The sequence below is a fragment of the Seriola lalandi genome, unplaced genomic scaffold (assembly GCF_002814215.2).
Source record: "Seriola lalandi dorsalis isolate HSWRI2012SDOR001 ecotype SW California unplaced genomic scaffold, Sedor1 jcf7180002054294, whole genome shotgun sequence".
Lineage (NCBI taxonomy): Eukaryota > Metazoa > Chordata > Actinopteri > Carangiformes > Carangidae > Seriola > Seriola lalandi.
The window spans coordinates 127,257-151,243 of NW_019524847.1; the positions used below are offsets into that span (position 1 = coordinate 127,257).

General features: G+C 40.1%; 5 protein-coding genes across 6 annotated transcripts; 3 read left to right on the plus strand and 2 right to left on the minus strand.

The window, feature by feature from the left end:
* Positions 1–320: 320 nt before the first annotated feature.
* On the minus strand, positions 321–4,880 carry LOC147819133 (uncharacterized). The gene is made up of 5 exons (XM_087173951.1): positions 4,683–4,880; positions 4,103–4,157; positions 2,938–3,009; positions 1,444–1,528; positions 321–1,190 (listed from the first exon to the last, which is right to left on the minus strand). The coding sequence occupies exons 1-5, from the start codon at positions 4,770–4,772 to the stop codon at positions 1,142–1,144; spliced, it is 351 nt and encodes a 116-aa protein (XP_087030077.1). The 5' UTR covers positions 4,773–4,880; the 3' UTR covers positions 321–1,141.
* gck (glucokinase (hexokinase 4)) lies at positions 4,237–18,762 on the plus strand. Of its 2 annotated transcripts, none has more exons than XM_023406070.2 (10): positions 4,237–4,452; positions 14,720–14,882; positions 14,994–15,148; positions 15,311–15,430; positions 15,548–15,643; positions 15,764–15,863; positions 15,986–16,169; positions 16,855–17,010; positions 17,290–17,523; positions 17,957–18,762. In XM_023406070.2, the coding sequence occupies exons 2-10, from the start codon at positions 14,774–14,776 to the stop codon at positions 18,102–18,104; spliced, it is 1,302 nt and encodes a 433-aa protein (XP_023261838.1). In that variant the 5' UTR covers positions 4,237–4,452; positions 14,720–14,773; the 3' UTR covers positions 18,105–18,762. The 2 variants fall into 2 exon arrangements, with proteins under 2 accessions (XP_023261838.1, XP_023261837.1); XM_023406069.2 differs by lacking the exon at positions 4,237–4,452 and adding an exon at positions 14,000–14,190.
* ykt6 (YKT6 v-SNARE homolog (S. cerevisiae)) lies at positions 5,243–9,939 on the minus strand. Its single transcript, XM_023406071.2, has 8 exons — positions 9,744–9,939; positions 9,228–9,376; positions 8,997–9,079; positions 8,248–8,348; positions 8,049–8,153; positions 7,849–7,914; positions 7,396–7,497; positions 5,243–7,282 (listed from the first exon to the last, which is right to left on the minus strand). Exons 2-8 carry the CDS (start codon positions 9,329–9,331, stop codon positions 7,247–7,249), a joined length of 597 nt encoding a protein of 198 aa, XP_023261839.1. The 5' UTR covers positions 9,332–9,376; positions 9,744–9,939; the 3' UTR covers positions 5,243–7,246.
* A 667-nt stretch (positions 18,763–19,429) lies between the features above and the next one.
* myl7 (myosin, light chain 7, regulatory) lies at positions 19,430–21,560 on the plus strand. Its single transcript, XM_023406060.2, has 7 exons — positions 19,430–19,580; positions 19,756–19,857; positions 20,415–20,490; positions 20,690–20,794; positions 20,893–20,971; positions 21,090–21,138; positions 21,242–21,560. Exons 1-7 carry the CDS (start codon positions 19,578–19,580, stop codon positions 21,344–21,346), a joined length of 519 nt encoding a protein of 172 aa, XP_023261828.1. The 5' UTR covers positions 19,430–19,577; the 3' UTR covers positions 21,347–21,560.
* A 642-nt stretch (positions 21,561–22,202) lies between these two features.
* Positions 22,203–23,982, plus strand: LOC147819134 (uncharacterized). The gene is made up of 4 exons (XM_087173952.1): positions 22,203–22,524; positions 23,169–23,217; positions 23,336–23,381; positions 23,489–23,982. The coding sequence occupies exons 1-4, from the start codon at positions 22,397–22,399 to the stop codon at positions 23,596–23,598; spliced, it is 333 nt and encodes a 110-aa protein (XP_087030078.1). The 5' UTR covers positions 22,203–22,396; the 3' UTR covers positions 23,599–23,982.
* The last annotated feature ends 5 nt before the right edge of the window (positions 23,983–23,987 follow it).

A 23,987-nucleotide genomic window follows, 5' to 3' on the forward strand; every position in this document is an offset into this window, starting at 1 on the left:
CCAAACAATTTCCACCAAACCACATTCCCTGCTCATTACTTCATCTGTTTGCTCCACAGAACTGGTTCTGAAAACATGTGTCAGACCTCTGCTGTGGCTGACACGGTCAGCTAATCAAATAGCATGTAACCAATGGCATATTAAGCAGGGTAGCTCAGTGGCTGCTGGACTGTGTCCCATTTATACAGGATGTGTCCATCTGGCCTGGGTGACCACTGACTATATATGTACAGCACAGAAAAGCTTTCAAGGATTCAGCCGCTCATGAACTTGTATGCAGATGTCAAATCAGATAAGAACTTTTTTCATGTACACTCAGAGGAAGTTCATCCGTTTACTGCTCAGTTTCATAAAAGATTCTGAAGAAATTCATTCAGAGAATTTGACTGAACTCTTTCATGATTCCACCACATTGTGACTCAGTCCCTGATATAATTTTTCCTTTAAAGTCACATCTACTAAATGTAAAAAAAAACACAAACCACAGTCTATTATAGAGTCAAAAGACATACAGTAGTTACAATATCCTGAGTAAACTGAAAAAAACCCCAGATGACAACAAATGACAAATATAAAAACATTAAAATCAATTCCTAGATCTAAAGACTTTGTCCCAAAAATCCTTAAGGAGCATAGACAGTTTAAAATGGAAATGGAAACTGCTGGTGCCATTGCGTACTTCAGAAAATGTTAAGAAATGCACTGTGAGAATGGAGGACATTTAAGACACAGGTATGAAATACGCCAAGAAAAATCTACTTATACTAAATATACTAGAGTCTCTCTCCCTCTCTCTCTCTCTCTCTCTCTCTCTGACACACACAGCTTATTGGTCAGTGGAGCGAGCGGTGGCCGCAGCCGCCTCGTTCCTCAGTAGTGCAGAGTTCACAAAAAAAAAAAATGGCTGTCTGGCCTGCTACAAAAAAGTGTTTCACATCATCATGGCGCAGCGGACAGTAAAGCTGAGGGAAACATGTGACACATCCACTCAGTCGAGTCGCGTGGTCTGATCTTCGGATCTGTTAGGAGGAGGATCTTCTTCAGAGGCGTCCTGTCACTCTGGTGCTCTTCTCTCACTGGGAGCAAAGTCTGCTCTCAGATTTTAACTTGCTGAAAAGACGCACCCTGGAGGCCACAGTCTTCACACAGAATCCCTCTGTTGTATTCTCACCCTCACCTTTCTGTGCTTTCTGAAAGGGAAACACAAATGTTGAGTGTTTACAAGACAACTACAATAAAATAGCAAAGGCGGTTTAATGTGAAGTGGAAAAAGTGCTGATCGTGTGAGGTGATTTGTCTTTCTTTGATGAGCTGGGATACAAAGTTCAGACATGTGACACTAAAGGGCAGGTGAACAAATAGCAGTTTGCAAGATCGCTGTGTAAACAGAATCAAATTGAAGCGCAGGCAAAAATCAGGTTAGGGCTTGTGTCAGTTCTTTACCGTTGCGGCGGCGACACCATGCACTTCCAGAGGACGGTGTAGAGAGCAAGTAAAAAGGTGATGAACACTGTGGCTGCAATTGCACCTAAACCACAAAAACAAACATGTTTACATATGAAGTTTATTTGCACATGTAAAAATACAACATAATACATGCATGTGCCCTAATGAGGACCAAGTGCAGTGTAGCATGATTCACTTTTCAGGTTGACTCTTCTGCAGGGAGGGCTGCAGAAAATCCTTTGTTTACCTGCTTTTTATTCTGTTGAGCTAAATCAATAAGTTCCTCCACAGAAAACAAAAACACTATGGTTCATGACTGTGTATTCTTATGCATATTTGTGCTCCTCATTTTCCTACCCATCATCACTGCGCTATTACACACCAAAACAATCCCCCCACTCTGAAAGACAAAAAATTGGCGAGTGTCTTTTCAGTGCATTGTGGGAATTTCTCCTGTCAGAGGCATTCTTTGACAAAAAAGGGAAAAAAGAAAATCACTTTTCAGAGCCCCACACACTATGATCCTGTAGTCATGATATCACTTCCCTTTCCATATTTATAGTCCGGCTGTGGTGAACTGACACTTATTTCACAAACAAAATACAGGGTTTGATCCTGAACAGCAATGAGTTGTGTCTTGAAACAGAGCAGTAGATGGTAAACAGCCCCCTGGGTTAAAGAAGTACACACTGTAATGTAACTATATAACTTGTGTCATATGATCTTTTTAAGTAATAAAATCCTTCAAACTTGTAATAATTTAAGGGGTATCAAGGGGTTCAACTCCCAGAAATGCTGTCTGGAGAATATGATTTGTAGGCCGCTGTCTCTCTGTAACAATGCTTCATTTATGGTATGTTGATACACATTTTACCTTCATCAAAAAAATGAAGGATATTGCTCTTGGCCATATTGCTATTTAGGTAATATTTCAATTCATTGTTAAGTGCTAATTGGGACACATGGCTGTCTATATCCTCCCCATGCAAACAGAGGCATGGAAAGATGAGTGACCTGGTGTCACAAAAGTGCAGAAGTTCACTAGTAAAAGGTTTGAATGATAAACAAGAAACATATATTGTAAATCACCAAAACACTGCTCGGAAACAAGGAACTGTGTGTTATGGAAGTGTTATTTTATTTAATGTGTATGACAAAGACACCGGCCTGTATTTTTGGAAAATCTTGGTCTCTGGTTCAGCCAATGAAAATAACTCCAAGCAATTTGATCAAAATCATAAGACCTCTATTGCGTTGCAGTTATACTCCACAAAGAACTGCCAGATAAAATATCTGAAAGCTTGGCCGGCTGTTGGTGGGAACTTGACCCTCCCACCCCCCCTTTACTGGTGGGTCTCGACTCTTGTATGACATAGGCGGTCTTTCTTTGTTAGCTGTTGACTCAAGGTGGTATATATTATAAATCGGGTGTTCTCTGGAACAGGTCCTGGGTCTGTAAAGACATCAGATTTAGGTCAAAGTGGTGCTCACCAGGGATGATCCCGCTGGTCCTGGTTAGAGAGTCCTCTGTGCAGGAGGGACAAGGGCCAGCTGCAGCTGATCCTGCATGAGGAAGAGAAAAGGAATATTTGAAAAAAATTTTAATATAACGTATTATGTGTGTATGTGTGTGTGTGTGTGTGTGTGTGTTGCATTGCTTATATAACTGAGTCATTAATGAAAATTCGACTGAAATAAAATATGTTCATGTGAGTCAGAAAGGTAAGGATATAGCCTTTGAATTCCTCCCTATTAAAATTCAGATGGGTGAACAGAGTAGACACCTCATCACACGTCAACTAAATGACACCTGAAAAATATGTGGCTTTGGGTGCAGAACCTTTATTCCAAACCAAATTTAGCAAGCTTTTATTTTGTCTTGAACCTTTATTGAAACCAGGCATTATGAGCTTGTGATGACCAGTGTTTGTTGAAACTGTGTCAGAGTTGTGGAGAGTTCTGAATATTACAGTTCTGTGCAGAGCAGTACAGCCACTTCTTTTGTCAGTGAACCTTCAGGAGCCTGTTTGTTATGAAGATTTTCAAACGGTTAACAGTTGCAGAAAGAACCAATAAGTTAACTCTCCCCTCTCTGGTAAATGAATTTACTACATTTCAATATATGTATTCTCTGTGTATCTAATAACCCATGTCACTGTTACATTTAGCAGTTTTGTCTGTGAGCATTGACCAGAAACGACTTTGTTGCATAAAGTATTCTATAAGTTTTTTCTTGATTTTCACCTTATTTCTACATTGAATATTTTTGTGACCACTGCACTTTCACTTTGCACAGGGACAACTCAGCTTCTCTGTCACTTTCCCATTTATCATTTGCTGCTCTGAAATAAAAGTAGCACTGATTGGCACTGGCAGTAATCTAAAGCTGATATACATGTAACAGGAATTTACCTGAAGTGGATTTCCCTGTTTATCTGGTAATCTGAAAGCCCCGTTTGTCTGCTTCCATGTCTGATATCCATGTGCACTGTGGTGCATACCTGTCCTTTCCTTCAGCCTCTTACTAGAATGAAACACAAGATACCAACTAACTACTTAAAATTACAATTATAATCTAGCTGCAGTTTGGACCTCCCTGGTGAGCTCCTGCCTACAACTCAAGAAGAAGACAGGGGGGGTGTATAGTAAAACTCACCATTGCTCTGCTGAACAGCGTGTAGAAGCTGCTGAGTGAGATCTGGGTCAACCATCTGAAAATGCAGCAAAACATTCATGTTTGAACAAAACATGTGGAGCAGAGGGCAGCGACTGAACAGGACACACCAGTGCAGCTCAGAAATGGCTCGTCTTGTGCAGGTTTCGCAAAAACAGCCACTTTTCACCATTGAATTTCTTTTGAACACAGAGCGAAGGAAAACAAGTTGCAGGACAGATCAGCAACAAGTCATGCTGCTTGGAGCAGGGGAGGGGAACTTGCTGCAGAAAGTCAAACAATGTGGAGAATCAGAGCTCTTACGGAAACGACAGACGCAAAGATAAGAAAATGTAAGTGAGACACATTTCTTAAACATTTCTGTTGTGAAAAGAATATTTCCTGCAGCTTAAAAGCTGAGAAACCCGTTGTAAGTCCTTTAAAAAAACTCATCGAATCCTTCACATCGCAACGGTTGTGCAAAAGTGAAGTAGAGTAGGACTGTATCCCGATACAAACTCAGGCTTGGATCGTGGTGTGTTTCTGCTCCTCAGGAAGCCTGTTTGCACTTTTAGATTCTTACCATCGAGCTGTTGCCGTTGTCGACAACAGTCTTGCTCTTGTTGTTCACCTCCGTCCACATGATTGCTGAGGTTGTGCGGTAGGACTTCATCAATTCACCTCAGCTGAGACCGAGACGCGCCTCCCGTGATGCGTTCATGTGCTGCTTTTCGAACTCGTATTTTACAGGTGGCGCAGACAAGATCCTCAGGACATGATACTTATTTGAAGGTTTTAAGATGATAGGAAAATGTTTTGGTTTTTGTCCCTGCTAATCACCTCTGGTTTGTGATCATTTGCAAGTTGTATTACCTAAACACACCCGGTGCGCGAATGTAGTTACAACATTTCCTACAATAAGAGAAGGGTGCACCTGGTTTCTCTGCTGACCTTCCTGCAGAGAGCAGCCCTCAGTTTGCTGATTGAAGATATAGATATTACAGATAGGACTGTTGACTTCATGTTGCTGGACAGAACAAGTTAACTTTTACATTGTCTTACAGGATATCCTTACACCTCACTGCCACCTTAGAAAAACAAATTCCACTTTGATACCTAGAACAATGAAGACAGGGCACAGCAGAAGTTATTTTTCTGTTTATCTAAGCAAGATCACATGTTCTGTAAAGAGTCAATGTTTGAACAAAACAGTGTTCCACAAATAAAATGTTAATACAGACAAAAAAGAACAGTTTATTAACCGAAGTCTTTAAATTTTAAATTTGCAGACCACATCTGGATGAAAACGTTTTAATGCAGACTGTTTATCACACTGGTCAGCAAGACCTGACCTGCAAATAGCTACAGCATAAATTCATAGATTTGACAGATTTTCAAATTCAGCACACCAACCGGAATTTTTGAAAAGAAATCATCAAAGAAATATCTCAGAAATAACCCTGGACAAGTTTCACATGGGAGTTAGTCATAAGAAGAGCATATACAAACGTCAATGACTGTCCTTTATGGGAAAGATTTCCATTTATTCTCTCTGCTTTAAAGAGAGACAACAGTCTGCAGAGATATTGCACAAATGTTTACACTGTAAAAGCAGAAAGAGCAAATTCTGATCATACACACGGACACACTAACACACACACAGGCACTCAACATCAATGCAGCCTGCAGATGTTGTATATCAGCAAATCATACACACACACACACACACACACAAAGCAGAAAGAGAGAGCAGAGAAACATCTTAAAATACACAACCAAAGGCATCTCTTCATCTTGAACTGATCAGCAGTTTCTGAAGAAGGACATTTCTACCCACTCAGAACAAAGCAAACAGTACGCACAGTAAAAAAAAAAAAAAAAAAGTCAGCCAAGGAGTGTGGTAAAATAAGAGTGTGATGTGAAATCACTCGATTTATAATGACATCACGCAACATGTCTGTTATGTCAGTTCAAGGGCACCCTGACTAGCACAAACTAAGAGGCCAGAGAGTGCAACAGCACCTGAGGATCCCCAGAAACACCTTAGTCATAGGATGGTAAAAGTGTCAGTAATCATATTTGTAAGGTACAGATGAGCCCTGGACTGCAAAGGTCCGAGTGAGCTACTGAAACCTGCTTAAGTATTGTATGTTGGCTACAAGAGTGAAAAGCATGGCTACGGTGCGCAGAGTAAAAGAATAGCTTCCAAATCCTGTCTTGCTCATGAGATGACATGATGCTTACAAAAGGACATGTTAGCCACACTGCAATAAGGCTGCATCTATGGTGAAGCATCTTTCTACATTGTTTACATCTAATCTCCAACTTCTCATCAGCTTTAAGACGCATCATCACACAACAACACAATCACCCAAAGTGGGAATGTTTAAGATTTCATTTAACACTATGAGACAGAAAAAAGAAAATAAATCATGTAACTCATTCCAGTTTAGCAAAGATATTAAAAAAAAAAGAAAAAAAAGAAAAGAAAATCAAGGTAAAATTCTGAGAGATTTTGATATCACCTATCCAAGCAGCCACTCAGCTGTCTTGGCTGACATTAGAGTTTTAAATTGACCTCAACAGTGAGGCTGGAACAATATAGTAAATAAACAGGGCCACCTAGTGGGCATGAACATTATGCCTGCAGGAAAAACAGTTTTGAGTTTTGAGGAACTGAACCAAAACAGTGACACACTGTATGAATTCACAAGATAAGACTGTGAGATTGTCAGAGTTGCCTTGAAGCAGAAGCAAAACCTTGGTTAATACTCTTTCAAAAAACAAACAAAAAAAAAAATTAAGATTTGAAATCAATCTATTAAGATTTGATTCAACCCGAATAACATTAAATGGTTTGAAGGTAACACATCACCAATACACAACGTCACACTATTATGTCCTCAGCTGGTATTGAAACACCGCACAGATGATTACCCTTTGAAAGGTTAAAAAGAATTCAAATGTTACTTCTTCCTCTGACCAAACCCCATCACTCCTTCAGCCCCCATCAGTCACAATCTGGATAGGATCCCGGATTAGACAGCGTCAGTTCTGTCCTTTGTGTTGAGAGCTGGTGCATGATGGGAGATGTAGGACAAGCAGAAAGGCAGAGACAGGTGTGTCCACAAGGACGAGGCAGCGACATCACATGATTTCACAGCACGAGTTCTGTTTCCGTGCCTGTGGGGTTAACATGGACACACACACGCACACAGTCAGGCATCTCCTTGCTGTCCAGTGTTAATGAGAGGAGTTATAGTCCAATGTTAATGAGAGGAGCCGTCAGTACTCACAGTCTTGTAGAAGGCTTTGGACTGGTTTCCCAGGTGCTCCGACTTCGCCACAAGATCATCCAGTTTCTCTCCTCTTTCCAACAAACTTTCCATGGTGTTGTGCTACAGAAAAAACAAAAGATTTATTTATCAAGTATTGTGCAATGTAAAGATTATGACTTGACAAGTGCTTGGGAAATGCTACATGTTTCGGGCATGTAGAGTGACAATTTAATTTGGTCAATAAAACCGATGCACTGATAACAGACAGTGGTCTGATGATTATTTCAGTGGTACCTGAGGGGCCCAGACCTTAGAGCTGAGAAGAAACTGCTTCTTGCCCCCATCAGTTTAGTAGTCAGTTTTAGTTTACTTGTCCTATGTGTTCTGCTCTAATGGAAAACAGTGAGTAACGTGCATATATTTCAGCTTTGTGATTAAGGTGTTAGGTCACAGCTATTGGAGGTATTTTACCAAAATGATCTTTGTCTCATCCAGCTCTGCCTGCACTTTGGTCATTGCATCTGCTTCTCTGGGGTTCTGGAGGGAAAAAACAAAACAAGCGGTCAGGTACATGGATTTCGTTTTTAGTCCGCATTGATAGTCTAGTCTCAGTTATAGAGTATCAGGGATCTCCTTTGATGTATTTTCTGATAAACAGATTGCCAACTAACCTGATATTTAGCTAGGTGAATATCTAGGGCTTTGTAGGTTATGGTTTCAGGATTACCAGAGGGCCAGTCTATACTGTCCACTTGTCTGGAGAACTCCTCTAATACCTGAAAAAAAAAAAAACAGACAGCAATCTCAATATTGAAGTTGACATCGAAGTGCAATTTTTGTTTGTCTTTATTTACATATTTCTGCACCCACCTTGTCCAGCAATGTGAAACAGACTCTCTGTGGGTACTCAGTATCTGCAATGACCACAGCTCCCAGGTTGTCATTTCTCACATACACGTGGCACAGGTACTCTGAGAGAAAGAGAAACCATTCAGGCCACAATCAAAACAAAAGATAAAATGGCATTTCCTGGTCTCACGGTAAAGGTGAACTCAGAGCCTGTTGGTGCGCTTTGTTAAGAAAAGCAGAAGTAAAACTGAATGAGCTTCAAATAAAGCTTGCAATGCATTGTGGCTGTGCTTTCCCTGACATCTGGCGACATCAGCTTCATATGGCATGTTGATAATTGAGTTTGTTTGATACAGAAGGCATAAAGTGGTGTGTTTATATGTTGTGGACCAATAAGAGGAAGAAGGAAAAATTTGCTTAGTTGCCAGCAAACAGAACTGAGTCCAATATTAAATTACAGTGAGAAAAATTGCAGTTTCATGCTTCTGACCGTTAAATGACATTGTTATCTGTCCATCAGACCAGTATGAGTGGTCAACAAAAGCAAGGGAATTAGTGTTACACCAATGTGAACGCAGCTAACAGAGAGAAGAAGAGGAACTTGGCGTGTTTACTGTTTGGTTGGTGTGATATTTCATTACTTCAAGTTAGAAGTTAAGCCATCAGCTTAACATTTGAGTCAAACTAGGTAAAATCAGCTTCAACTGAAATTAAAGTTCACTACAATGATTGTTTCCAGTTCCAAGTGGACTGAACCTGCTAGGTTTTACCTTGTTCTTTGACTGAGGCACGGCTTCCTTGAGATGTTCGTTCAACAATCAAGGCACTGGTGAAGGTCATGAACTCCTGAACACTAAACAAACCAAAACAATGGCGTCAAAGACATCCTATTTGCCAAGATCTAGAACCAATGTTGCAGTAAAAGAGGAAAAAAAAGTAAGGTAAAATGTCGACGATAAAAATGTCATTCAGGTGTGGTGGTAGTGTACAGTCAGATTTACCTGGAGCGCTGGAAGAAGCTGAAGGATGACAGGTCGTAGGCCGCTTTGAGGAGGTTGGCTTTGGTTGCTCCTTTGTGGAGGATGCTGAGGCTGTAGAGTCTCATGCTGCCGCCGGATCAGTCAGTCAATCACACACAGTCTATGATGATCTAATTTGGAAGATGACACAAGCACAATCACATGAGCGCATTATCCCTTATCCAGCTCAGCCACATAGCGTCCCTGCTAACAAAGCGGCTAAAGAAAACTTCAGTGAAATACAACTGACAAGTGAAAGCAACCGCCTTGTTTAGAGCTAACAAGCTAACCGGCTACCGTTAGCCATTCTCGGCTGAATTACGTTGTTTTCTCCTGGCGAAGGTCGATTGGTTAAATGCCATCGACCGGTACAAACTTACCATATACTGATTATAATTTGAATGAGGTTTCAAACTCGTATACGTCTCTAAAAATCAAGTCAAGCCCACTGCTAGCTACAGATGTTATCCGGTCTTCGTGAGGCCTCGGCTAACTTACCAGACAAATCGGCAACAAACAGTTTGAGTTTCGTCAAAACAACCGAATAAACTTCTTATTCCACTTAAATTAAACCTCTTGAGTATGTACAAAAGACGCCCAGCGACCTAATCACGATACAGTTTGCGCTAACTTGCTAATTATCAAGAAGCAGTTGAGTGACCAATCACCACGTCACGATCCTCACACGGTCCAACGGGATATCGGCTCCGGTGGAAACAAACACGCCTTGTTTTGTTCCAGTTGAACAAAATAAAATGAAATGTCATGGTAGTGTAGCGACGTATTTACGCAGTGTAAAGTATTTTAAGCTAGTGCAGTCAGAGACAGATCTTGCACACGGGGTTATTTTATTTTTCCTCTTGATATCAATTCGTTTAGCCGAGAATGACAAGATAAAACCATGATAATATAAAAAAAAAATCGCTATTATTATTATTATTATTACTAATGGTAGTATTAGTATTAGTATTAGTATTAGTATTAGTATTAGTATTAGTAGCAGTAGTAGTAGTGGTAGAAGTAGTATTAGTAGTAGTAGTAGTAGCAGTAGTTAGCTATTGTTATCATCAGGTATTATTATTATTATTATTTGGCCTAAAAGTGTTGGGAGCCTTGTGAGTCCTGTAGACTGTTTTGTCTACAAAAACATGCCACCCTCAACTGATGTTTTCTTTGGTAATCTTGCTCCATTTAACAATTTTAGCCGGCCACTTAACTCAGTGGTGAGTGTTTTCCATGGTAGAAGTGTGCCTGTAATTCATTTCCAAGGCAACACATTGAAATCATTATGGCATGGAAACGGGTAAGCCTCAGGTGCATCTGTTGACGGGTCAGCTACACCTGCGGGGGAAGGAATGATTCTTCTTTCCTGGAATAGTTTTGGTTGCATTAAGATATTGAAGTAAGAATGACAGTGTGAAATTCAGCTACGATCTGGAGGTTGTCTTAATGTTTTTCTCATTTGTTTGTTGGCTTTAAACTTAATGTTTCATCGCTGGAACGAAAGTTTGGATGAGGAATTGACTCCACTTTCTTATTTAACTGACTGTTGGAGCTGGGGGAACATTCAGTGCGCACATGCGGATTAACTGGACCTGTTAACTGCAAAAATGAAGACTAAGCCACAGTTTTTACTGTTTTTAGTATATTTGCAACAATGAAGATGAATCCGTAGTTTGTTTTTTTTTCATGCGTTCTCCTTAAGATTGAAAATAATGCAAAGATTTTTTTTCATAAAATGTGTAGGCTACAAGAATGAAGATGAATCCTTAGTTTTATTCCCTTAAAATATCTGCAAATGAAGAAAATTCCATAGACTATTTATAGCACTTCTGTCTTGCTATCCACCTAGACCTTGAACATACTGCAGACATTTGTGTTTCGGCTGCTGAACATGATGTAGATCAAACGTGTTGGGAATATAATAATGGTTGGGCTGTTTCCCGCAAAAGGATAATTTTTTCTTTATACTTCATGCACGGACGTCGAGTTAAAACGACATAGTAGCAGGAACTTTGGATTTTTCACAACTCCTGGAAGAAACAGTGAACTTCCACTGCAGAGCACCGATGGTTGGCACGACTCTTAGGACTTAATCCTCTACGATGGATAAGGTAAAGACTAAAACGTTTTGTAGTTCATGAAAGTTTGAAGGTTGAATTCCTGATGACATATGGCACATTCTATGGCCTTTTTCTACTGGGGAGTGTATCTATCTATCTATCTATCTATCTATCTATCTATCTATCTATCTATCTATCTATCTATCTATCTATCCATCTATCTATCTATCTGTCTATCTGTCTAGCTACCTATCTATCTATCTATTGACTAGTTTTTGGGTAAAGTTAAGTAGCCTAACTACAATTAAGTAATTAAAGAAGTGAGTAAAACTGAGACCTCTAGACCTGTAGAGTGGGCCCATGGCTGCAGCATGGACCTCAATTCCTATAGTTCAAGGGCGCTTTAAAAGATGTGCTGACACTATAAATGGAAGTCGGTCAGTAAATACCTAGGTTGACACTTTAACAGAGTAAAAACAGAACATATCTCTTTCATCATTGCTTTAACTGGCTGCAGCAACTGTTCCGGCAGGTTACTGAGGTGAAAGCTTTCCACTTCATCAGGCTAACCTTATTAATGAATCCACTCATGTGGAGCAGCGAAGAGCTGTGACACAAATTCCTTGATGTACAGTATGAGGTAATATACCATAAGCTTTCAGATCTTTACGTTTCCGTTGCCTGTAATCGAGTAACATGTTGGCTCGGTCATTTGCGTTGAGAGACAGCTGGCTGAATGGAAATCCATCAGGCAGGACTCTGTGCAAACAAGCCAGTAGGTTAAATTAACCAGATAATCAGCTATTGACAAGCACTTGGCACACATTCAACTCTTATCCATAAATGGACGCAACGCAAACTGAGTCAGTCTTTTGTGTGTGTGTGTGTGTGTGTGTGTGTGTGTGTGTGTGTGTTTTGCACCATGATTGTGATGTTTAACAGGCCGGCGTGATCAAACCAATGGTCAGCCTTTAGACTATTAAGAGTTTGTCTTCATTAAACATTTCTTAGTACAATATTTTAATCCTGTTTTCCCCACGTATTCTCACCTGTGTTAGACCCAGAAACAATAGGCTGCACGTGAATACTGTACACTGACTGTCACTGGTCATAGTCGCAGCAGCCCACTAAAATTCAGGCTGTACATCTTCCCCAACACAGATGAAATACACATATATAAAACTTCCGATTTGTGTATAAAATTACCTGTGATTACCTTCTCCTTTTTAGCTCATCTTTTCAACCCAACTGATCAACAGGTGGGTTTATCATTACAATCACATATTGGTCAGACACACAACTTTATTTTATATCTAGCACAGGTCCAAATGTTTTTTAAACATACCAAATACTCTATGCCAAACTAAACTTTGTGGAAATGAGTATAAGATGATGGACAAGACATCTAGAATGTTTATGGGTTTTAATGGTGAATCAATACCAAACATATCTTCAGATCTTCTGTTTGAATATTTTATGCAGTATAAGTATTATATAAAAGCACCAACTTGATCTTTTCAAAAAGAATTTTAGTATAGGGGTATATATTATACACAGTATGTATCTTTATCTCATAAATGTGTGTGTCTGTAGGTCAGTGTCACTATTATTTGTTCACTTAGAAATCCTCCAGTCAGGGCACTGGGGGAGAGGGTCACAGTTACCTCACAGCCAGAGGTGAGAGCTAAAAAAAGCTCTCACCTCTGGTCAGGTAAACTACAAGAGCGGATAAGCACAGGAGGCCTTCACCTCTGGTATACCATTGTTAGTTCATCCCTCACTGTTACTAATATTAGACATGTTTCTAAATTTACAAATATATGTGCAACACACTCGGGCCTCTGAGGTTGAGCAATCCAATATCATCGTATGTTGCTCTTCTAAATAAAACATGATGAGTTCAAATCACAAGGTTCAGGTTCAGATTTATTTAATTTGTCATGTTTGTGGGCTGTAAAATCTCAGTCAGTTGGACTTTACGTCACAGGTCACACCTCACAACATGAAGGCAAAGAATAATTCACCAAACCAAATCTGAAGTCTTTAATGGCAGTTTAAAAGGACATCTGAGATAGTTCATATACCTTAACAGAGATGGGTCTTCAGTTCTCGACACTGAAAAATCACAGTGATTATTATAAGATTTTTTTTTTGTTGTTTCTTATGTAACTTAACAAAGTTTAATTATCAATATTTGTAAACCCACTCCAAATCTCATCATTCATAAAAAACAATATTTCAGAACGTAGTTTATTGGGATTCTATGGTTCATTTGAGATATTTATTTCAACAGAGGATTCAAATAATTTTGTATATTGAGTCATGATAAAGATCTTGTACAAACAAGTTGTAGATTAGATGTATGAATATATATATTATACACATCCATCCAAATCCTCTGTCAGTTGATGATATGCTTAAATTGACCTCCTTGTAATAAACCTGACCTCTTTACAAAGCTTCATTCTAGAAATTAGGTCACACAGATTTTTGGCTGTCTTTTTTTTTTTTTCCTTTTTCTTTAAACCTTCTGTAGAGGCCGTTCTTCTGCGTATGTGTGTGTGCGCATCTCTGTGTGTGTGTGTGTGTGAACTTACGTTGCCAGATGGGGTGATGTCGTGAGGGGGTGGGCATTTACGTCTGATGCATCCAGCCCACTTCACCTGAGCATAAAAACAGCTGAAGTTCTCATTCAGAGGTGCTCACACTTCACTGACTCTGCACACACACAGGGTGGACACACACTCACCACACACCTAGAAACACACGCAGAAGCTCATTTAGCTAAAGCCGTGAAGATGCCGTGTGTCAGCTCTCAGCTCTCTAACCAGAAAGGGAAGATGCCTTGTAGCTACAGCTCTGTGGTTGAGAAAATCCTCATGGTAAGATTTGCTTTTTTTTGGTCTCCAGTGACGAAATAAGAGTTTGTAAACTTAACTATAAGTTCTATTCCTATGGATTTGTGTTTTTACCCCATGCGACTTTTCTGTGAATTAACACCAGCCTTTACACACATACTTCTCCATGTTGTTTGAGAAGAAACTCTCAGTGAGGAGCTTGATTGTATTAAATATTCAGATACTTTGTTCTGTACTATATTGAAAATATGATTGATGTGAACTCTGTAGCAGAAGTTAGAGTCTTCTCCACTTTATCGCAATGCTTTCTAATGTAAATTTGTATTTTTTTCTCTCGTTCATTCGGTAGCATCTAACTTGTGTCTGCTCTGATTCCTTTTTTTGCTGTTACCGTGTTTCGTTTTCAACGCACCATCATTTGAAAATAAGTGAAAGCTCTGTTTCACAACACGGTTCGCCAACATTTTGTCCCGTGCACACGATGTGAAACTAAAGAAAGATAATATGGTTGCTTGTGCGGCTCCTGACCTGCTCTACTGACCTCTCGTTGCAGGTAGAGCAGATCCTGTCAGAGTTCAGACTGAATAAGGAAGAACTAAAAGAAGTCATGAAGAGGATGCAGCGTGAAATGGACAGAGGACTGCATTTAGATACGCACGAGGAGGCCAGTGTTAAAATGCTTCCAACTTACGTCTGCTCCACCCCTGAGGGATCAGGTATTCTTCAAATAAACTCATGCGGATTTGACCAATATCTAATCTGATCCCTCATCCCTTGCTCAGACAAAAGCTGGAAAGTGCATTCAGATGCAATGTGTGTTTTGACAGAGGTAGGCGATTTCCTGGCTCTGGACCTGGGGGGGACAAACTTCCGTGTGATGCTGGTCATAGTGGGTGAAAATGAGGAGAGGAGCTGGAAAGTGGAGACAAAGAACCAAATGTACTCCATTCCTGAAGATGCCATGACAGGGACTGCTGAAATGGTCAGTAATTCTAGTGTCAACACGTTTTGATTTTTCAGTGCCAGTTATTTGTAGTCATCCACTTGATATAGGGTCTGGTCTTTTGTAAATGCAGTGTTGACTTTAAACCTCTCAGAATGAAAGAGGCTCTGAAATAATCTTATACCCTCTCTCACCCTGCAGCTGTTTGACTACATAGCAGAGTGTATGTCGGACTTCTTGGACAAACACCACATCAAGCACAAGAAGCTTCCTCTGGGTTTTACCTTCTCCTTTCCAGTACGACATGAGGACATTGACAAGGTTGGAAGTTATACTTTCAAACAATGAACTCCATCACCTTTTCCCCCAACAGCAAAGACTGTCTTTGATTCACTTTATTTGCCAGACACATTGACCTTTGTACTTGTCTTTCCACAGGGCATCCTGCTCAACTGGACCAAAGGCTTCAAGGCTTCTGGGGCAGAAGGGAACAACGTTGTGGGTTTACTCAGAGACGCCATCAAGAGACGAGGGGTGAGTTATGTTCTATGACAATTTATCATTTGTAACGATGAACAAATCCAGACGGATGTTTAACACGTGTTTATGTAGAGATGACTGTAATTCCATTATGATGTGGTTGATCTCATGCAGGAATTTGAGATGGATGTAGTTGCCATGGTGAATGACACAGTAGCCACCATGATTTCCTGCTATTACGAGGATCGCAGCTGTGAAGTTGGGATGATTGTTGGTAAGACGTCGTGCACACTCACACATGCTCATACGCACTAATGACATCAAACACGCGTACGTGTGCTCTCACCTCGACACTGCAGGTCTAAGGTCTGTATCTCTGCTTCTTTCTTCCTCCAGGTACTGGTTGTAATGCTTGCTACATGGAGGAGATGAGGACTGTAGAGTTGGTAGAAGGGGAGGAGGGCCGGATGTGTGTAAACACAGAGTGGGGGGCGTTCGGAGACAACGGGGAGCTGGAGGAGTTCAGACTGGAGTACGACAGAGTGGTGGATGAGACTTCGGTTAACCCCGGACAACAGCTGTGAGTAAAAGAGTGCATGCAGTTCAAACATGCGTTCAAATTCTCAACAAGCATTTCACACAACTTTGTTCATCTTCCAGCTTCATCTGCTGTATGCACATGCACATGCACATGCACACTTGAGAAGAGTTAGTCATCAAGCTTAAAGTAGTTTGGCATGAACTGTAATTTAAAAGGTGCCACTCCCTCCCTCACTCTCCTTCTCTTTTGCTCAATTAATCGTCCTTCTGCGGCAATACTCACCTGACTCTCACCTGAGGTCTCTGCATAGTTGCTAAGCTACCAGCAGTTTTTTGTGAAGTTGTTTGTAAATGGCCAGAGCCCTCATACATCAGCGGTCAGTCAGTAGGTGCGGGGTGTCAGATTAATGATCTCTCTCCGCTGCTTTTCATAGCGCCTGTCGGCCTAATGGCTGTTTGCCTTTTGCACTGGAAGCCCCTTCACACAGACAACTGCTGAGCCCAGCCTCATTCAGCCTCTTAAAGCACTGACGTTGCCGCCTTCATCCTCTCCCCTTGTCTAGAGAGAGAAAGTTGTTTGCTCATGTGTTGTGTGACGCACGTATCCTTCCTGTTTCGTCCCCCATTTCAACATCCTCTCTTGTGCTAATTTCCCCCCAAACCCTCTCTATCAATATTTCTCTGTTTTTACAGTGACATGTCTCTCTGGCTCTTGCCTCCTGTAGATATGAGAAGGTGATCAGTGGGAAGTATATGGGTGAGCTGGTCAGGCTTGTTCTGATGAAGCTGGTGAATGAAGACCTGCTGTTCAACGGTGAAGCCTCAGAGCTGCTGAAGACACGTGGCAGCTTTGAGACGCGTTACGTCTCACAGGTGGAGAGGTGAGCGTCAATGAATTCTCACCTGGTACCAACTATAGGCAGCTACATTTTTCAAAATAAATGCTGCCTATAAAAAAAGATACAATATGATAAAAAATTATTATTCCATGTAGACAATAATTGCATTTGACTTTGAGCACTTTGATTTGCTTCACTTACGATAGTTATCTGCAGTATTTTGAAGATGCTTTATTTAATCTTTGAATATTGAGTACAAAAGGAAAATATAATAAACATAAATATTTGTATGTTCATTTTGCCTTTTGCCATGTTTTGCAGTGACACTGGGGACAGAAAACAAATCTACAATATCCTGTCCTCACTGGGTGTTCTGCCGTCAGAGCTGGACTGTGACATTGTGCGTCTGGTCTGTGAGAGTGTTTCCACTCGCTCCGCTCACATGTGCGGCGCGGGGCTCGCTGGTGTGATCAACCTAATGCGGGAGCGACGCAGCGAGGAAGCCCTGAAGATCACAGTGGGCGTGGACGGATCTGTCTACAAGCTGCACCCATGGTGAGGAATGCCCTGTGTTTTAGGCTTTTGAATATCTTAGTTTCATGAATAGAAAATATAAAAAGCACTAAGCAAAAAAAATATGCATAAGCCCGCCCTAATGCACAATGTTCTCTTATTCCTCATGGCTAACTGGCCAGATGAAGACAGCATGGCTTCACAAAGATTATTTCCAGTGGTTAACAAACAAGCAAACTAAAAAAAAGTCAGTTATCTGAAGTATCAATAACAGTAAATTAACCAAATAAGAATTAAGCAGCAGCACTGCACCAATATTCAACAGTTAGATATAGTGACCACTTGTTGGCATCATATGAAAGTCACAAAATCCACTTTACCTGGGCAAAGAAATTAGACAATGGAATGGCTGCACAGTGCACAGATGAAGATTCGACTGATTCCGAACACTGAAGATGTTGTTCCTCCATCTCAGTTTCCGCGACAGGTTCCACAAAATCGTCCGGGACCTGACGCCTCACTGTGAGATCACCTTCATCCAGTCGGAGGAAGGGAGCGGTCGTGGAGCGGCTCTTATCTCAGCGGTGGCCTGTAAGATGGCTGCAAGCATGCTGACACAATAAAGGGAGCCGTGCACTGAGCAGTCTACCTGCAGGACAGTGGTGAAGTAAGCCTGAAAACTCTGATCTGAGAACACTGATAACATGTCGTCCGCGGACCTGCAGCTCAGGCCGTTTTCAGGCTCTGAGGGACGTGTGTCAGTGAAGTGGAGACTCATAGCTGGCGGATGTACGGACAAGAAACAGCAAACAATTTGTATTATAAACTGTATTTGCTAGTACTGGACCAATTTGTAGCAATTACTTTGTTTCTGAACTTTAAGCATTGGTTTACTGTTGTACCCAAATCATTAGGTGGCATGAACGCTCATTTAAAAATACATGCTCCTTGTGCATCACTGCCTGTTGATAGTGTTTGGGTATGGACCGGTCCATTTCAAAAATGGCTGATGTATTATTAATGATAGTGTATTATAATACCAGAGCAAACTGGTTGATGTGCAACACTAGGATTCTTTTTGTAAATGCTATTGTAAACTACATTATGACTATATGAAATCCATTGTTTTGTTGCGTAGTAATTCCTGTTTGACCTATTTCTTTGGTATCGTATATTTAAATTTTATGTTTACAACTCAGTGTGTGTTAGCAGGTGTATGTGTATGATGAAATGTGCTTTGGGTGTGAATAAGCTTACCTGTAAATAAAATTACAAACTAAACAGCTGTAGATTTATGTTATTGTGGGTTTTGATTGACAGTTATGACAGAGATTGAATGTCAAAGTCATTAAAAGTCAAAGTCATTAAAACACATGGAAACAGCACTAACAACCAACAATGACAAAACTGAAGCCAGTGGTGTCATAGTCCTGTTAATGAAATATAAGCGACCAACCATAATCTGTGAATGTAACATCTTTCCTTTACATGCAGCAATTAATATGGTAGATTTTGTGCTTTCATTACAAGAACACACTGTGAAATGGATCCAAAACGTTAAGATTACAAACAAAAAGATTAAGATGGTTTCATTAATTTACAACATTTTAAATTTAATTTAAAAAGAGAGAGGATAGAAATTCATCAGAAGGAGTCCACACATGTCTCTCAGTGCATGGGAGACCCCTGAGCTTAATAAGTCTCATTTGCTGCAGGAAATTATTGTATTAAGGCTTAAGGTTTGCTGCGCTGCATCACACAGTGCTGTTTCTGAAGTCTCAATAAAAGACTTTATTTGACCACTGAAGAGTAACTTCATTTGGTTGAGTGACTGTCAAACGTCAGAGGTCACTTTCCCCTGTCTCCTCTCTCCCTTTCTGCTCCTCATATCTTTATTTTCCAGCCCAGAGGAATCCTGGCCGCTTCACCTCTTATCAGGTGCCTTTAGCGACCCACAGAGAGCAGCCGTGGCCATGTAAGGGACTGTGCTGGCCACCGCAGGCTATTATAGGATGGTAGAAGATAAGATGGGCCATACATAAAACCCACCCCAGCATCACACCTCAGCTGGGAGTCCACATAACAATCGTTCAGACATGGTAAGTCAGTCAGCTCCTTCAGGATTTTGATATTTTCAGTCAGTGATTATTTAAAGAAAACCAATCAGATAATTTAGTAATCTTATTACTGTGTTGTGATTAGGTTATTGTGTAGCTAAACATGAGCAAAAAATATCAGCATGTAAACTAAGAGAGTTTGTGTTCATCTTCTCAGGCAAGTAAGAAGGCCTCCAATAAGAGACAGAGGGGAGGACAGAAGTCTTGCTCCAATGTCTTCTCCATGTTCGAGCAGTCCCAGATACAGGAGTTCAAGGAGGTACAGTACTAAAAACTCTTCTTCAAGGAAATGTGTGTAGGAGCCTGTGATTTTTGAGAATATTTTAGCAATTTACCTTCTTTAGTCTCTGATGGAATGATTGGAGTGGCCTTATAAATTCACTGCGTGAATGAAACTTATATCCCCATTGCATGCCAGCTTATTATATTAAAAATGTTTATTAATTTTTAGAGCTTGCTTCAGCAGTTATTCCTTTTTGCACAACCTACATTTTGTTCATTTCAACCAAGAACTAAATTTGACAATATTCATGATAACCATGATAAGCTTTGGCTATTCTTGTACTGAGCAGCTCTTTGTGCAACAGGTCTTATAAAAGATCAATGCAAGAATTTGTTACTTTAATTTCTAGCAATAATGAATAATAAAGTTCTGATGCACCTTGTGAAGAGCAAGAAAGAAAAGCATTGAATACAATTCAACCTACATTATTACACCTGGTTGAGGAAGAAATAATAACTGTGAACTCACTATCATTTTAGTCAATGATAATTAGCCAATACCGGCACTGGTTAAAACTCGTGTTTGTGCTACAGGCTTTTGGCTGCATTGACCAAGACAGAGACGGAGTTATCAAAAAACAAGACCTGAGAGAGACGTATGGACAGCTGGGTATTTTCTTTACCTTTAACTCTTTATCTTTTTATCTTTTTGATCTATTAATATATATATACCTAAAAAATAAAAAAGGTTGTGCTGATGTAACTGGCTTTTTGCATTGCATTTGATACTGTATATTTTTTTTAAACTGATTGTGTGTGCATTTGTGTGTGTGCGCGTGTGTGTGTGTGTGTGTGTGTGTGTGTACCAGGGAAGCTGAATGTCAAAGACGAGGAGTTGGATGAGATGTTGAATGAGGGGAAGGGCCCAATCAACTTCACTGTGTTCCTGTCTCTTTTTGGGGAGAAACTCAATGGTAAGAACTTTTCATAGATGTTCAAATACATTTTTTTATTTCTTTTTTTTCAGGACAGGCTTTCAAATGATGCTGGATCATATTTTGTTTTCCTCCAGGTACCGATCCTGAAGACACCATACTTGCTGCCTTTAAGCTTTTTGATCCCAATGGGACGGGCTTTGTCAATAAGGATGAGTAAGATCAATTTTATTAAGTAGCTTTCACATTATCATTATATTTTCCATATTAGCTGTAACATTAGAGTATGTTATTTATCCCTCTTTTTACACATTCTTCTGTTTTGTATATGCAGGTTTAGGAGGTTACTGATGAACCAAGCTGATAAATTCTCAGCAGAGGAGGTTTGTGTTTTCTATTTCTATTTTTCTATTAATGAGAGACTTTCAAAATATTCCATAAAATAGTAATTTTCACCAGGTAAACTGTCACTTCACAAACCTGTAGGTGGATCAGGCCTTTGCTCTCGCTCCCATCGACCCAACTGGTAACATCGACTACAAGTCGCTCTGCTACATCATCACACATGGAGATGAGAAGGAAGAATCCTAACAAGGGCCGCTATCTGTGGTCAGGTCATACAGGTCACCAGGCAGCCCGATGATGATGATGGTTGTCATTCAAATATACGAATGTTTGATGGAATAATGTTGGGATTTCTTGATTCATTCAAACTCAACTGTTCAATGGTTATAAATGCTGCAGTTCTGCTGGTGTTAAAAACTGGCTGATTTGTTTATGAGAATAAAGTGTTGGTTCCTCAAAAGCTTCTACGATAATTTCAAATGCTCATCCTGTTAACCAACACTGCACATAGATTAGGACTAAAAACTCATTCTAATCGCTGTGAGCCTAAAAGAAAAATCTGAACATCACCCACTGAAAAGCTCAGTAAATAAATATCTGCTGAAATCCTGTCTTTGGTTATGTAATAAAAATGATAATAATAAGTTTAACTCAACTCAGGAAATATGTAACTTGAGTTAGAATCATATCCAAATACGACACTTCTTCTGTATATTGAGAGATAATGTATGGGTAAACATAAAAATGTATGTTCAATGGCTGTTTGTACTGGTCAGTAAAAAACTTTATGATACAAGATTTTCCACACGTTGCTTGTAAAATCATATAGAACTATTTCTAAATGTTTTACAGTAAAGTAAAATAAAGTAAAGTTACGTAAAGATGTCGGTGGATCAGTGTTTAATTCAAGGTGGGACTGTTCTGACAGGTTGTCTACTTATTAGTGTTAATTATTTTGCAATATAACACTGCAAGATTTAAATGCTTAAATTATAAGCAATTAAAGTAAGTAGATGTCAGTGGATCCATCACATTCACCTCACTGGCCTCACTGCTGTTCCATTCTTTTGGGACACTGTTGCCATGGATATAACAACAAACATCCCCATAAACTCCACAGCCACATTTTCCTGCTCAGCCAGCAAACAGCCGGTGAACAACAAGAAGACAAGGAGTGTGTGAACTTCTGCAAAGGCAAGGCTCCTCTCTCAGCACATTTGCTCCAACAGCAGAGTTGCATCCAAATGACCGTGAGTTTATTCTTGATCTCTGAAATCTGTAGTTCTGCTGGCAGAGATGCCTGTTCCACCTGGAGTTGCAGGCAGGGTGGAAGTAAAACTAGACCCAAGCACGACATGGACACCAGCTGTAGTGAGGCGGAAACCCAGACCTGCCAACAGGAGTGGTGACTCCTATCTGCAACGGTGGGTAGATCACTGCACACGTACTTTGTGAACGATCATTGATTCACAATGTTTGACACAGAAATGTGTGTTTTTTTGTGGAATGGTTATATTATCTGTTCATTTTGCCTGATGAGACTGATGTTGTTACTATAACCAACCAGCTGACGCCACTGCAGGCTGATATTATCCTGGAGACAATTTCCAGTAGCTAAATCGGCTACACATAAATGATGAAAACTAACACACCTAGTTGGCTAAATTCAAAATTATAGCTTACAAGAAACAAAACATATAGTGTGGGCTGCTTTGAATGTAGAGGCCGTTGTATTCATTGAGGTAAAACCACAGAAGATTTGTTACAGAGCAGCTTTATTGGGTTTTATTGCTAAGAGATAAAAGCAGCTTCATTTAAACACTGCCTGAGTGAATCAGCAGCAACCTGTTTGTCATCTGAACTGTGCAGAGGGGAGACGCAGATGTGAGGCACTAATCTGGCTCATAAATATTTCACCATACCATTTGTTTCTCCTGGCTGGGTTAATAAAAGGAGGAGGCAGGAAGTCACATTTTAAGGAAAGCATGTTGCTGTAAATAAATGACACTCAGCTGAGTTTCTTGGCGATGACATGTAAACATCTTTTCTCTGTTGATGATATTTATAGATACCAGGAACTGCAACAGAGCAAGAAAAACCAAAGAAACATATCGCGGGTGAGTACTGTCATCAAGTCGAGGCTCATGCTTTAAGAGCTGCCGTTCACAGTGTGGTGCGGTGGCTGTCATTCCTGTGATTAAGGGATGTTTGTTTTGTTTTGTTTTTTTTACACAGAACAGGCAGGACAACACAGATCCGAGGGATAATCCTGAGAATGATGGTGAGACCGCCGACCATTCAAAATAAAAGAAATGTCAGGATTGTGTCGACATTCACACAGTTAAAGTAAATGAACTTTAAACAAATTCTTATTTCATTTGTTTTGAGTGGCCAAAGAGGAGGATCCACCGAAAAATGGAGGCATTGAGGATGAAGCTTCAGGAAAACCAACCAGTGAAGAGGGATCCAAAAAGTCTCGGCTGTGTGTTCTCCTTTAATGATGTCGCAACTCATGTGGACATTTAATGAACTGGGCTCTCACACGTAACATCATCATGTGTTATTTAAGTGCCAAGCCATCAAACCCTTGTGCTTCTTGTGTCTCATGCTTTACCTTTGCACATCTGTGAAGAAAGGGGTGAGGGGTCAAAGGTTACCAAAAGCAGTGTGAAAACATTTTCCTTTTTGAAGAACATAAAACTAAGCTATAAATATATCAGTGTTTAACACAAAGTGGGAAGACTGTTTGAACAGGTTGTCTTTTAACTGAAATATCTCATTATATAAAGCCCATATTCAAATGGCTAAATCATAATTATCAGTATTTTTGTATCGGTTATACTAAATAATCATGTTATGTTATAAAACAGTGCAACTACAAAGATTT